The sequence below is a fragment of the Pongo pygmaeus genome, chromosome 6 (genome assembly GCF_028885625.2).
Source record: "Pongo pygmaeus isolate AG05252 chromosome 6, NHGRI_mPonPyg2-v2.0_pri, whole genome shotgun sequence".
Lineage (NCBI taxonomy): Eukaryota > Metazoa > Chordata > Mammalia > Primates > Hominidae > Pongo > Pongo pygmaeus.
The window spans coordinates 20,771,753-20,784,095 of record NC_072379.2 but is presented as its reverse complement, the minus strand read 5'-3'; the positions used below and the strand labels follow the sequence as shown (position 1 = coordinate 20,784,095).

Here is a 12,343-nt window from a genome sequence, read left to right as displayed (position 1 = left end):
TGCAGGGCTTGGAAATGGCACTCATCAAGCATTATTTCCCTCATTCTTTTAATATATATTTAGCATGGCATCTAGCTCAGTGATAAAACACAGTAGTAGAAATCTGTTGACTTGTATACATAGTCATTGCATTGTAGAAATTTAACTTTTATTTAAAAATTAGGTTAGTTAAAGGCATTTGGTATTATCTGGAAATATAATGATGTTAAAAATTAAACGATGGGCCGGGTGCAGTGGCTTACGCCTGTAATCCTAGCACTTTGGGAGGATGAGGCAGGAGGATCATCTGAGGTCAGGAGTTCGAGACCAGCCTGACCAACATGGTGAAACCCCGTCTCTACTAAAAATATTAAAAAAAGTTAGCTGGGCGTGGTGGTATGCATTTGTTATCCCAGCTACTCGGGAGGCTGAGGCAGGAGAGTTGCTTGAACCCAGGTATCGGAGGTTGCAGTGAGCTGAGATCGTGCCACTGCACTCCAGCCTGGGAGACAGAGTGAGACTCTGTCTCAAAAAATAAATAAATAAATAAATAAATAAATAAATAAATAAATAAATGATGGGATGGCTAGTGAGCATAGTAACTAATAAAATGCCATGAATAATGTTAATTCTTTGCCAGAGCATTCTAGAAATTCTAAAACTGCTTCAACAGAAGAAAGTCAAATGGAATTCTGCCAACTCCTCTAGCTAGTTTTTTTTTTTTTTCTTCATCCAGTCAGCCAATATTTGTTGAGTGACTCCTTTGCTGTCATCTGTGGTAAACCCAGAGAATTAGAAATCACACATTGCTTTCAGTGACTGTGGTCAATCAAAGAGAAAATTTTAACCCAGAACATGAATGATCTCCTCAGGGTTTCCACTGCATGCCTGACGTTGTCAGTAGCGGATCCTGTTTCAAAAACAGAGTAGAGGCCGCTAGGCACGAACTGTCTCAGCTTCCTCCCCTCGCCACATAAAAATGTCCTAATACCTTTATATTAACTTCTTGTCTATCCCAGAGAAAGAGGGGTCCCGATTCCATCCTCAGACTTAGCACCTCCACCTGTGATTTTTGTTTCTATTTCTTACTGCTTTTAATTGTGACCCTGCTAAATCTCTCGGAAAGCTTGTAAAAGCAGTGATTGCTGGACCTTACCCTCAGAGTCTCTGATTTTAGTGGCTTGGGAGTAAGGCTAGAGAATTTGTGTTTCTGACAAGTTGCCTGGTGATGCTGCTGCTGCTGTCTGGGGAATCATACTTGGAAAATCATTGTCTTTTAGATAGTGTTTGTGCTTTTTGTTTGTTTGTTTGTTTTTGAGACAGGGTCTTGCTCTGTTACCCTGGCTGGAGTGCAGTGGTGCAGTTTCAACTCACTGCATCCTCTGCTTCCTAGGCTCAAGTGATCCTCCTGCTTCAGCCTCCCAAGTAGCTAGGACTACAGAAGTTTGCCACCACACCCAGCTAATTTTTGTATTTTATGTAGAGACAGGGTTTCACCATGTTGCCCAGGCTGGTCTCAAATTCCTGAGCTCAAGTGATCCGGCTGCCTTGGCCTCCCAGCGTGCTGGGATTACAGGCGTGAGCCACCCCACCTGGCCTGTGTTTGGGAATTAATACAGGTGTTTCACATGTAGCTAATCCAAAGCCAAATTTATTGCTTTTATTTATTATTCTCCCCATTCTTAACATTTTCCTCCTAACGCTTCTCCTGAGTCAATTAATGGCATCACTATTTACCAAGTTAGCTAAAAATCCTTGGTTTCATTCTTGATTTCTCTTTCATCTCCCATGCTACCTACAACTTGACCAAGTTCTGTTTCTTCCAACTCAGAAAAGTCTTTGGAATTTTACCTTTTCTACTTCTATTTTCCAGGTGCTTATTTCCTTTTAGTTAAACCTTTATAATATACTGTTACTTCTTGTCCCTGTCTCTAGTTTCTCTACCCTTCAAGTTGTTCACACAGCTACCTGCATGATCCTTCTAAAGCACAGATCTGACAACGATAACTTCTTGGATTTACAGTCTTTCTTGCTTCCCCACCACATGATGAAATCCAGAATAGTGGGCTTAGCAATCAAGATTCCCTACCCTCTGGTGCCTTCCTGTGTATCCAGTATCACAGTTCATCACACCCCCAGTGCTCTGGCTACATTCAGCTTGTTGTGAAGCAAACCACAGGCTTGCACATTTGTAGTTCCTTCTTTCTGGAATGCCCTTTCACTTAGAATCCTAGTCAGCCTTATTAGTCAGGTGTGGTGGTGTGTGCCTGTAGTCCCAATAACTTGGGAGGCTGAGGCATGAGAATCGCTTGAACTCAGGAGGCAGAGGTTGTAATGAGCTGATACCGTGCTATTACACTCCAGCCTGGGTGATGGAGTGACACTCTGTCTCAAAAACAACCAAAAAAAGGATCCTATTTATCCTTTAAGACCCCACCCAAACATCACTGTTGTAAAGCCTCGTCAGACTCCCCCAGCAGATTGAGTTGTTCTTTCCTGTGTTCTCACAGCACTCAATTTTTACTCTCAGATGTAGCAGCTGTCCCATTATGTAGCAGTTGTTTACTTAACCTTTTTGTCTGTTCCAGCCTTGAGCTTGTTAGGGAAAAGGACTAGACTTGATTTCTTTCATGTAACCCTAGAGTGGTTGCTGAATGAGTATGAGAAGACCCGATTTGAAATCTGTAGTGCATGAAGAGCAGTCTATCCTGTAGCTATGTGAGACCTCAAACTGATTTGGTATATTTAGTCTCTAGGTCTAAAATCTTTAGATCCTCCTGAATTAATGGAGTAATAACCTTCAGATACAGAGAAACCTTGGAGAATATCTAGATCATTCTAATCCTCTCTTGAATTGCAGACTCCAGCGGGAGGAAGAAGAGGCCTTTGCCAGCAGTCAGAGCAGCCAAGGGGCCCAATCCCTCACATTCTCCAAGTTTGAAGAAAAGAAAACCAACGAGAAGACCCGCAAAGTTACCACAGTGAAGAAATTCTTCAGTGCGTCTTCCAGGGTCGGATCAAAGAAGGGTAATGTTCTGATACTCTTTTTTTTCTTCTCTGCCTGAGTGAGACACAGAGGAGGTCCCCAATGCTCATAGGCTCAGCTTTGTAATTTCTGTCAACTTTTTGAGAACATCAGCTTAGATTTGAGACTGAAATTGGGTTTGAGGGTCAGACAATATATGAAATCAATACTCTCTTTGGTTGAAAGACATTGTGTTTTAGAGAAATTTGTTTATAGGAGGAATCAAAAGAATTGAAATAGGTAGTTTTGTTTATGAAATTCATCGCTATCCAAATGACTATCTCTTTGGATATTTTGGTTTTTGTGCCTTTATTTGTGGATCCTGGTTTGTTATGTGGCATAATACCCTCATTGTTCATAGCTTGTCAGAAATGGTGATTTCTAGGCTTGAAAATCATCTAGGAGAGAGATTTTCTGCCCGAGAGCTTATTTGAGAGACAGCTTGTGTCTTGAGGAAGTGTATTGAGAACATATAGGAAAAGGCCCACGCTGGGCTCTTGCGGGGATGAAAGTGAGCCATAGTAGCTATTTTCCAGTGCATGGATTTGTATGTAGGTGATCATATTCACCCTGCTTTTTAAAATGCCATATAACCAGCAAGAGGATTGTCACTTAAGTCACAGTTGTTCTACCATTGAGCAGACTAGCTAGTTGAAGTGGCCCAACATGAAGCAAGAAAGAATCTGTGTTGTTAGGCCTCGGTCTCTGAAAATTTATGTTGGTACTCAGAGTTATGCAGTCAAAGCGAAATAATGAGGGAGACTGGGAACCAACACTGATGCTGTCAGAAGACCTGTTCTCTGGGAGCCCCCTCACTTGCTCCCCAGTTCTTACCGTGGGGTAATTGTAATGAGGTCTCCCCTGAAGGCCGGGGGAATAATAAGACAGTGTTACTTCTTAAGATACTTGCTGGTCTTCTAGGTTTTGTGACTTTTGCTGTTTCCTTTTGTTTTATTAAAAGGAAATGTTGCTCATAACCAAAAACACACTTCTCTTTAAGACATGGATACCAGACCTGGTGCGGTAGCTCAAGCCTGTAATCTCAGTGCTTTGGGAGGCCAAGACAGATGGATCACCTGAGCTCAGGAGTTTGAGACCAGTCTGGGCAACATGGTGAAACCCCGTCTCTACAAAAAATAGAAAAATCATCCAGGCACAGTGGCATGTGCCTGTAGTTCCAGCTGAGGCCAGGAGGCTGAGGCAGGAGAATCATTTGAATCCAGGAGGAGGAGGTTGCAGTGAGCCGAAATCGTGCCATTGCACTCCAGCCTGGGTGACAGAGCAAGACCCTGTCTAAAAAAAGGAAAGAAAAGAAAAAAGATTGATTACATGATTAATTTGAAGTTGTTTCTTGATTGGCTGCCAGTTGTAGCAATTTTGTCTCTACTAAAGGAGAAAAATTAGTACCTGCCAGAGATTAAATAAGAATGTATTGGGCTTATGATTTATTTATTAGGAGGTGGAATAGCCAGGTAGTAAGGTGACTTTGGAGTCACTCCTGGTTTGAGCCCTAGCTTTGTGTTTACCAGCTTTGTGACCTTGGACAGACTAACCTCTCCGAGTCCTGTCCACACTGAGGGACAGTAATACCTACCAGAGGCATGTGACGAGGATTCAATGAGTTAATGCATGTAAAGAGCTTAGCACAGTGCCTGACACACACACTAGATCTCCAGTAAGTGTTAGCTGTTTTAAAATGCAAGTTATTTTTCTGATAGAATAATCTTGCAGGGAGCACAAGGGCATTTACTATGAAGAATACTCATTCCTATTTAGCTTAAGGTCTGTTTCTTGATGATATGTAGTGAAATGATAAGTATTTATGATAACAGATGAAATAGTGAAACAAGTATAAAATTATCAGCTCCAATAGCCTCATTTTGCACATGACAGTATGAAAGTCCATAAAGGTTAACTAATTTACCCGAGGTTGCACAATGAGTTTGTGCATGAGAACTCATGTCTCCTAAATCCTGGGTCAATATTTTTCCATTATATTCCTTTATCCAGTGTGTATACTTCAGAAACCCAGGTTATTTAATGTGTATAATAGTAAATATATATATATGAAATTAAGTTTCTGTTACTTAAATACATAATAGTCATTTATATTTGCTAACTCTCCTTGGTGGTTTTAAAAACCTGTGTCCCAAAAGCCTCTTTACAGTGTGCATTATACTGTGGAAAGAAAATTTACAATTTAATGCAGAGTCTGTACTTTAAAAAGAAACATTTCTGGAGCTGGGTGCAGTGACTTTTACCTACCTATAATCCCAGCTACTTGGAAGACTAAGGTAGGAGGATTATATGAGCCCAGGAGTTAGTGGCTGCAGTGAGCTGTGATTGTGCCACTGCACTCCAGCCTAGGGAGCAGAGTGAGACACCATTCAAAAAATTAATTAATTAATTAAAAAAGAATCCAAGTGAATTTTGTTCTAAAAATATGTATGCAGAATGATTTTTACCTTTGTTCTTGTCTCCTCCCATCCCCCATCTTTTTGAATGTTAGATTTGTACTTTAGATTGTTTGTTCTTTAGTTGCTTTTTGTCTGTAGAAAGCTTTGGGGATAAAGACCTCAAAGTATTTTAAAATTTCATGTTAGAAAAGAAGATTCCATTGTATCTTTGTTTCACAGATCACTTAATATAACTTAGCCAGGTAAATTTTGCATTTCACACTGATTACTTTTGTTTGGCCATTGTGTTTGGATAAGATTAGCCTAAGTGCAGTTTTAATGTATTGGGTCTAGACTAGAAACAGACTTTTTGGATTCTGTATTCTTGATCTTCTTTAGTCCATGATGCCCTTGCTGTTGGTGTTTTACTTGCTTCTGTTAGTAGCATAAAGGAAAGTTTTTATGCCATACATAGCAGCTTGGTAGCAGACAAAATACAAATAACCTTGTAAGGAATTTGAAGAATATTTTCACATTCTTTTAGAGTTGGATACGCTTTCAGAGAAAGTAAATGGAATATCTTGACTGTAAAGACTCAGTTAAAGTGTTTTAGTCTCCACAGTCAGGGTGAGTGATCTGTATAGAGGAAGTCATAGTGGTTGGCCAAGCTGAGATACTTGCTTATACATTCCAAAGTGCCCTTTTCTTTCAGAATGCCTATAATCTTGTCATCCCACATAGAATCTTGTGTACCTCTTTCATGAACGGATCTGAAGACGGTGATCCTCCAAAGCATATCTTTTCATTTTTAGAGTTAAAATACCAATACACCCAGACCTTAGAATGTAAACCTATTATTCATTAAAGTGAATCAGGGCTTCTTGGAGAAGTGACTGATTCTGGGGCTGGAGTAGGGAAAAAAGGGCCCCTTCAGTATTTTGGGGACATTTCAGAAGATTCAGAAGCCAGCTTGGAGGGGTTTCCACTGGCCAAGTCTGGGATAATTTGAATGTCAAAATAAATGAGGACAATAAGGCCGGGCACGGTGGCTCAGGCCTATAATCCCAGCACTTTGGTAGGCCGAGGCGGGCAGATCACCTAAGGTCGGGAGTTCAAGACCAGCCCGACCAACATGGCACAACCCCGTCTCTACTAAGAATACCAAATTAGTCAGGTGTGGAAGTGTGCACCTGTAGTCCCAGCTACTTGGGAGTCGGAGTCAGGAGAATCGCTTGAACCCGGGGAGTGGAGGTTGCAGTGAGCTGAGATCGTGCCACTCCAGCCTGGGCAACAAAGCGAGACTCTGTCTTAAAAAATAAATAAAGTAAAATGAAGAAATCTATAAATAAGGACAATAAATGAAGTATAACTGATTGAACAAAAAATCATAATCCGTGCTTTAATTTAGTAAAATAGAGAAATACGGCTGGCACAGGGGCTCACGCCTGTAATCCCAGCACTTTGGGAGGCCGAGGCAGGTGGATCACCTGCGGTCGGGAGTTCGAGACCAGACTGGGCAACATGGTGAAACCCTGTCTGTACTAAAAATACAAAAATTAGCTGGGGGTGGTGGCACGTGCCTGCAATCCCAGCTACTTGTGAGGCTGAGGCAGGAGAATTGTTTGAACCCGGGAGGTGGAGATTTCAGTGAGCCAAGATCACGCCATTGCACTCCAGCCTGGGCAACAATGTGAGACCCCCATCTTTAAAAAAAAAAAAAAAAATTAAAAAATTAGCTGGGCTAGTGCCTGTAGCCCCAACTACTTGGGAGGCTGAGATGGGAGGATCATTTGTGCCTGGGAGGTTGAGGCTGCAGTGTGCTGTGATCATGCAACCGTACTCCAGCCTGGGTGACAGAGCGAGACCCTGATTCAAAAAAAAAAAAGAACCAAAAACACAAGATGACTTTAAGTTGAAGAGCAAGCTCTTGCCATTTGAGCCTTAGCCAAAACTATGAACTGTAATGTGGGTGAGGTTGTTCTTTTCCATATTCTCCTACTTCTTCGCTTCTTTCATCTTACACACGGAATCCCTATTGGCTGTTCAAACATAACTCGCCTCCTCCCTTCGTACCGAACACCTGAGCTGTCTCTCACTTTCCACTCTTTAATCCAAACTTCTGGCCTCTTAGTAGGGATTGATTTTTAGGAAGCTTAGAGAAAAACAACCAAGTGTTGATTTTAGTAACTTGTATGATCATAACTAGCTAATAGAGTTAATCCTCATTTACATTTTAAAAGGGGATTTTTTTTTTTTTTTAAAGCAAAAGTGTCTCTTTGGAAAAGTATGTGTGGGAGGGTGGCATGTTGTAAGCAAAGCAATCAAGGAAATGAGTAGGGTTTTCCTGTGTTTTGACTGATGTACAGACCTCCAAAGTCAGAGGAATTGGTGTTCTTCTGAAGAGTCTTCAGTCCTCTCTTTGGCTTACTGAGGTAGTTGTACTACCTCATAGTCAGTTGTTACATAGTCAACAGCTCAGGCTTTGGATTTAAGCACACAGACCTGGGTTCAAATTCCATTCTTTGTAAGTGACTGCAACGTTATTCAAGTTACTTAACATATTCAAGCCTCAGCTTCTTCATTTGTAAATATCATAAGTGTATACCCTGATAGACTTGTGAGGATTATACAAAATAGCATTGTAAAAGTACTTAGTGCATAATAGGCATTATCTATATGTAAGTTACTACCATTATTATTTTGTCAAATGGAGTATGTATTATGTTTTTATTGGGTTGAGTGTTCTATCAGAGTCAGATAGGTCAAGTTGGTTGATAGCATTGTTCAAGTCTTCTGTCTTTACTGACTTTTTAAAAATCACCTGTCAATTACTAAGTGAGGAATATTGAAACCTCCAAATACTGTGAATTTGTTTCTCCTTTCAGCTTTGTCAGATTTTATGTGTTTTGAAGCAGTTATTAGTATATACATATTTAGGGCTGCTGTGACTTCTTGAAGAATTAACTCCTTTTTTATGATGAGTTGCCCCTTTTTGTTCTTGGTAATATGGTCCATGTTCTTAAGTTTACTTTGTCTAACGTTGGTATAACCACTTAAGCTCTTTTTCATTGTTCCAGAGTATCCTTTTCCTTTCATTAGTATTTAACATATTTGTATCTTTATATTTAAAGTTAATTTCTTACAGACAGCATGAAGTGGGGTCTTGTTTTTTAATCTAATTTGATAATCTGTGACATTTTATCAGACTGTTTATAGCACGTATATTTAATGTGATTTTTGATAAGGGAAGGTTTACCCCTGCCATCTTGCTCTTTGTATTTATCCCAACTTGTCTTAGTTCCTTTTCTCTTCTTTTCTTGCCTTCTTTATGACCACATCTTTATCTCCACTATCAGCTTGTTAGCTATACCTCTTTGTTCTGTTTTGTTTTTGTTACTGGTTGTTCTGGGGTTTATAGAATACATCTTTAACTTACCTACCTTCAAGTAGTATTATACCACTTTATAGAAAAAAGGAAAAAAATTTAAAACAATAGTATTATACCACTTTACATAAAATAATCTTAGATGGGCATTTTTAAATGTAATTTATTATTATTTATTTATTTTTATTATACTTTAAGTTCTGGGTTACACGTGCAGAATGCAGCTTTGTTACATAGGTATATACATGCCTTGGTGGTTTGCTGCACCCATCAACCCATCACCTACATTAGGTATTTCTCCTAATTAGGTTATCCCTCCCCTTGTCCCCCACCACCCAACAGGCCCCGGTGTGTGATGTTCCCCTTCCTAAACAGGATTCTTATGTTTCTTCCTCCTGTCCTTTGTGCTGTGGTTCTACATGTTACTTGGTGGTTCTTTCTCTCATCTTGGGTAGTTTCCTCATACGCATGTGCAGTGGTCAGCCACACTCAAGGGAACCCTCTGCAGATACCTGGAGCTTTTTCTATGTAGCCCTCTCCCCTCCGTAGCGTTTGCATGATATTTTGCCATGCAAATTCTGGTCACATTGGCCTCCCTGAACTCCAAATGCTGTCTCCTCAATTCAGCAAGTCAGCTAGGCTCTGTTTGAGTGGTCTCTCTCTGTGCCAAGACTTTAAAACTCTCCCAGCAGTGAGCTGGGACACTCTAGGACAGACTGTGTTTGTTTCCCTTCTTTCAGGAGTTAATCTGCTGTTTGTCTGTCATCCAGTGTCTGAAAACCTTTTGTTCATATATTTGTCTGACCTTCCAATTGTTAAGATAGTAGGGTAAACCTGAATGTCATCAGAGTATTCCATCATGACTAGAAGAATTATCAGAGAAGGTTTCACTTTCAAACACTAAAGAATTTTTTTCTAATCATACTGATGTCAACACAATCTTTGGTTTTCCATTGAGATAAAAAATATTGTAGAAAAGATGTTGCATTTTTTGTTTTGAATTAGATTGTACCTGATTTATTTATGTACTTAAAAAATAGTATATCCAAATGGTTCTAACATATCAGGTATGGTCAGAAATTTCCTTTCTAGTTTGTCTCTTGCCCATCTAGTTCCTAAGCACCACTGCTTTGTTTCTCCCACTTTCAGACAACTTTTGTTACTAGTTTCTTGTGTGTCCTTTTGTGCTTTTATTCTGAGTTATAAACACATATATTCTTATCCCACTACCCCCTATTTTACATAAAACAGCACAGTGTACATACCTTACTGTTTTTTTTTTTTTTTTTTTTTTTTTTGAAGAGACAAGGTCTCATTCTTTCGCCCAGGCTGGAGTGCAGTGGGATGATCTTGTAGCTCACTGCAGTGTCAAACTCCTGGGCTCAAGCGATCCTCCTGCTTTAGCCCCCCCAAATAGCTGGCACTATAGGTATGCACTACCATGCCTGGCTCATGTTCTTGCTTTTTGTAGAGAAAGCAGCTACTCGGAGAGTTGAGTAGCCCAGTAGGAGAATCGCTTAAACCTGGGAGGTGGAGGTTGCAGTGAGCTGAGATCATGCCCCTGCACTCCAGCCTGGGCGACAGAGCAAGACTTCGTCTCAAAAAAAAAAAATAAAACATACTTTTTAAAAAATTACTTTTCTTTTTGGAAATCATTGAGATATGGGGAACTTAAATTCCTTATAAACATTAGAGAGCATAGTTCAAAATCAGGAGGCTTAGAATGTGGTCAAAGACCACGTGGTAGTTTATACTTTCTGAAAGCACTTACTGCCTATTACAACATCCTTATCTCTCTTGTGTAAATGTCCCATTTTCCTTTCAGTGTGTTTATTTGAAGAGGGGAAAGAATTGTCTGCCCAGCCTGTGGGATAGTGTAGTGCATGTTTCCCTTGTCTCTTCATTGTATGCTTTGTCGTGTTCATCATGCTATTAATACTTTGGATGCGTTCTTTCACTTTGATCAGTATGACTCACCAAGGAAATGGTGGGTAAATAATTGTGAGTCTCCACATAAACACATTAACCTTTGCCTTTTTGTCAAGTAAAATGGGATTTGGAAAGGTTGTCTAACATTTATAAGTCATCTAACGTTTCAGTGCTTCTATTGATTGTGATTCTATTTGTTGACTAGTTTTATAAACTCCAGCAGTCTTTGAGAAGCCTAGTGGTGCCATTTCAATGTTCATGATTGAATATATAGATCAAAGCATGATAGATTTTGGCAAAGAAAATACTAATAGAACAACTTTTATTTCAGTAGGAGTATCTTTTAGATAATGTAGTTTTGTCTACCCATACTTTCTACTTGTAAAGCAGATTTAGTTTACTTTAAGGAAAGTTGTCCAACCATTCAAACATAAAATGATTTAAATTCAAGTTTAACTTTGATGAAACATAATTTAAATAACCTTAGGTAAGATACTTAAAGTAATTCCATGCATGGATCTTTTATGTCATGAAACTTACTATGTTTAATTTTCCCAGCAGAAATTCAGGAAGCAAAAGCTCCCAGTCCTTCCATAAACCGGCAAACCAGCATTGAAACGGATAGAGTGTCTAAGGAGTTCATAGAATTTCTCAAGACCTTCCACAAGACAGGCCAAGAAATCTATAAACAGACCAAGCTGTTTTTGGAAGGAATGCATTACAAAAGGGTAGGTTGAGAATAACCACATAGAAACATAGAGTTTTGATTTGAGGAAAGGTCTTAGAGATAATATAGTGCAACCTTGTCATTTCATGCCTGAGAAAAATCCAGACCAAGGTATGTTAAATTAGTTACCTAAGAAAAGCCTCTGAATCAAGCTAAAACCCAACTCTCAGGCTAGTACTTTTCCACTGCAACTCAGTGGTGTTTGGATCATCTTTGTGTGGAAATTCTGACCTTGAAGCCACTTGAATTATGTGCTTTAGTAACAGGCCTTTTTGACTTGTGATCTTGTAAATAGTATAAACTGCCATAGTAGACCTTTAACTCTGTGCAACCATTGTTAGGTCCAGTGGCAGTAATTTTAAGGGTTGTTGTTGTTGAATTCTGTTTTGTTCTTCGTATTTTGATTTTGAATTTTTTCATTCAGTTAGAGAAAGGACAGATAGAATTTAGACAATGAAAGGGACTTTAGCAACTATGGAATTTCAGTCCCTTTATTTTATAGATGAGGAAGTTGAGAGCCAAAGAGGATAAGTGACTTGTCTAAGGTTACACAGCTAGATTTTGCCAATGTCAACTAGAACTTGTGATTTCCACACCTGTTTCTTTTACCCATAATTTCAGTGGCAATAATTCATAAGACTGCCTGTAAAGGAATTCATTTTGTAAATAGGGATTAATTCTGTTGTAACATTCTATAACCATTAAACTCAGGATTAGCTCCAAAAGTTGCTTCTATGAAGTAAGGAAGTCTTAGAAAGAAAAAGGAAATTAGAAAAGCAGCAGGGTGTTTAACTGTTTAGCTATATTCTAGCTGGGGTCAGCAATCACTAGGCTAATAAGCAGTGGGACTTGTGTTGAAATAATTTTTAGATATTGAATTCAGTTTGTAAAGGAGAAAAGCT

General features: G+C 39.3%; 1 protein-coding gene across 12 annotated transcripts in view; it reads left to right on the top strand.

The window, feature by feature from the left end:
* Positions 1 to 12,343, top strand: part of RABGEF1 (RAB guanine nucleotide exchange factor 1) — a 77,486-nt gene that overhangs the window by 34,163 nt on the left and 30,980 nt on the right. For 5 of the 12 annotated variants that reach the window (XM_054495082.2, XM_054495081.2, XM_063668320.1 and 2 more), the window contains 2 exons: positions 2,840 to 3,006; positions 11,276 to 11,442. In XM_054495082.2, the coding sequence (XP_054351057.1) occupies positions 2,840 to 3,006; positions 11,276 to 11,442 (334 nt within the window). Of the gene's footprint in view, positions 1 to 1,302; positions 1,440 to 2,839; positions 3,007 to 11,272; positions 11,443 to 12,343 lie in introns of those variants that run through there. The other 7 variants (XM_054495077.2, XM_054495076.2, XM_054495078.2 and 4 more) reach the window with 3 other exon arrangements.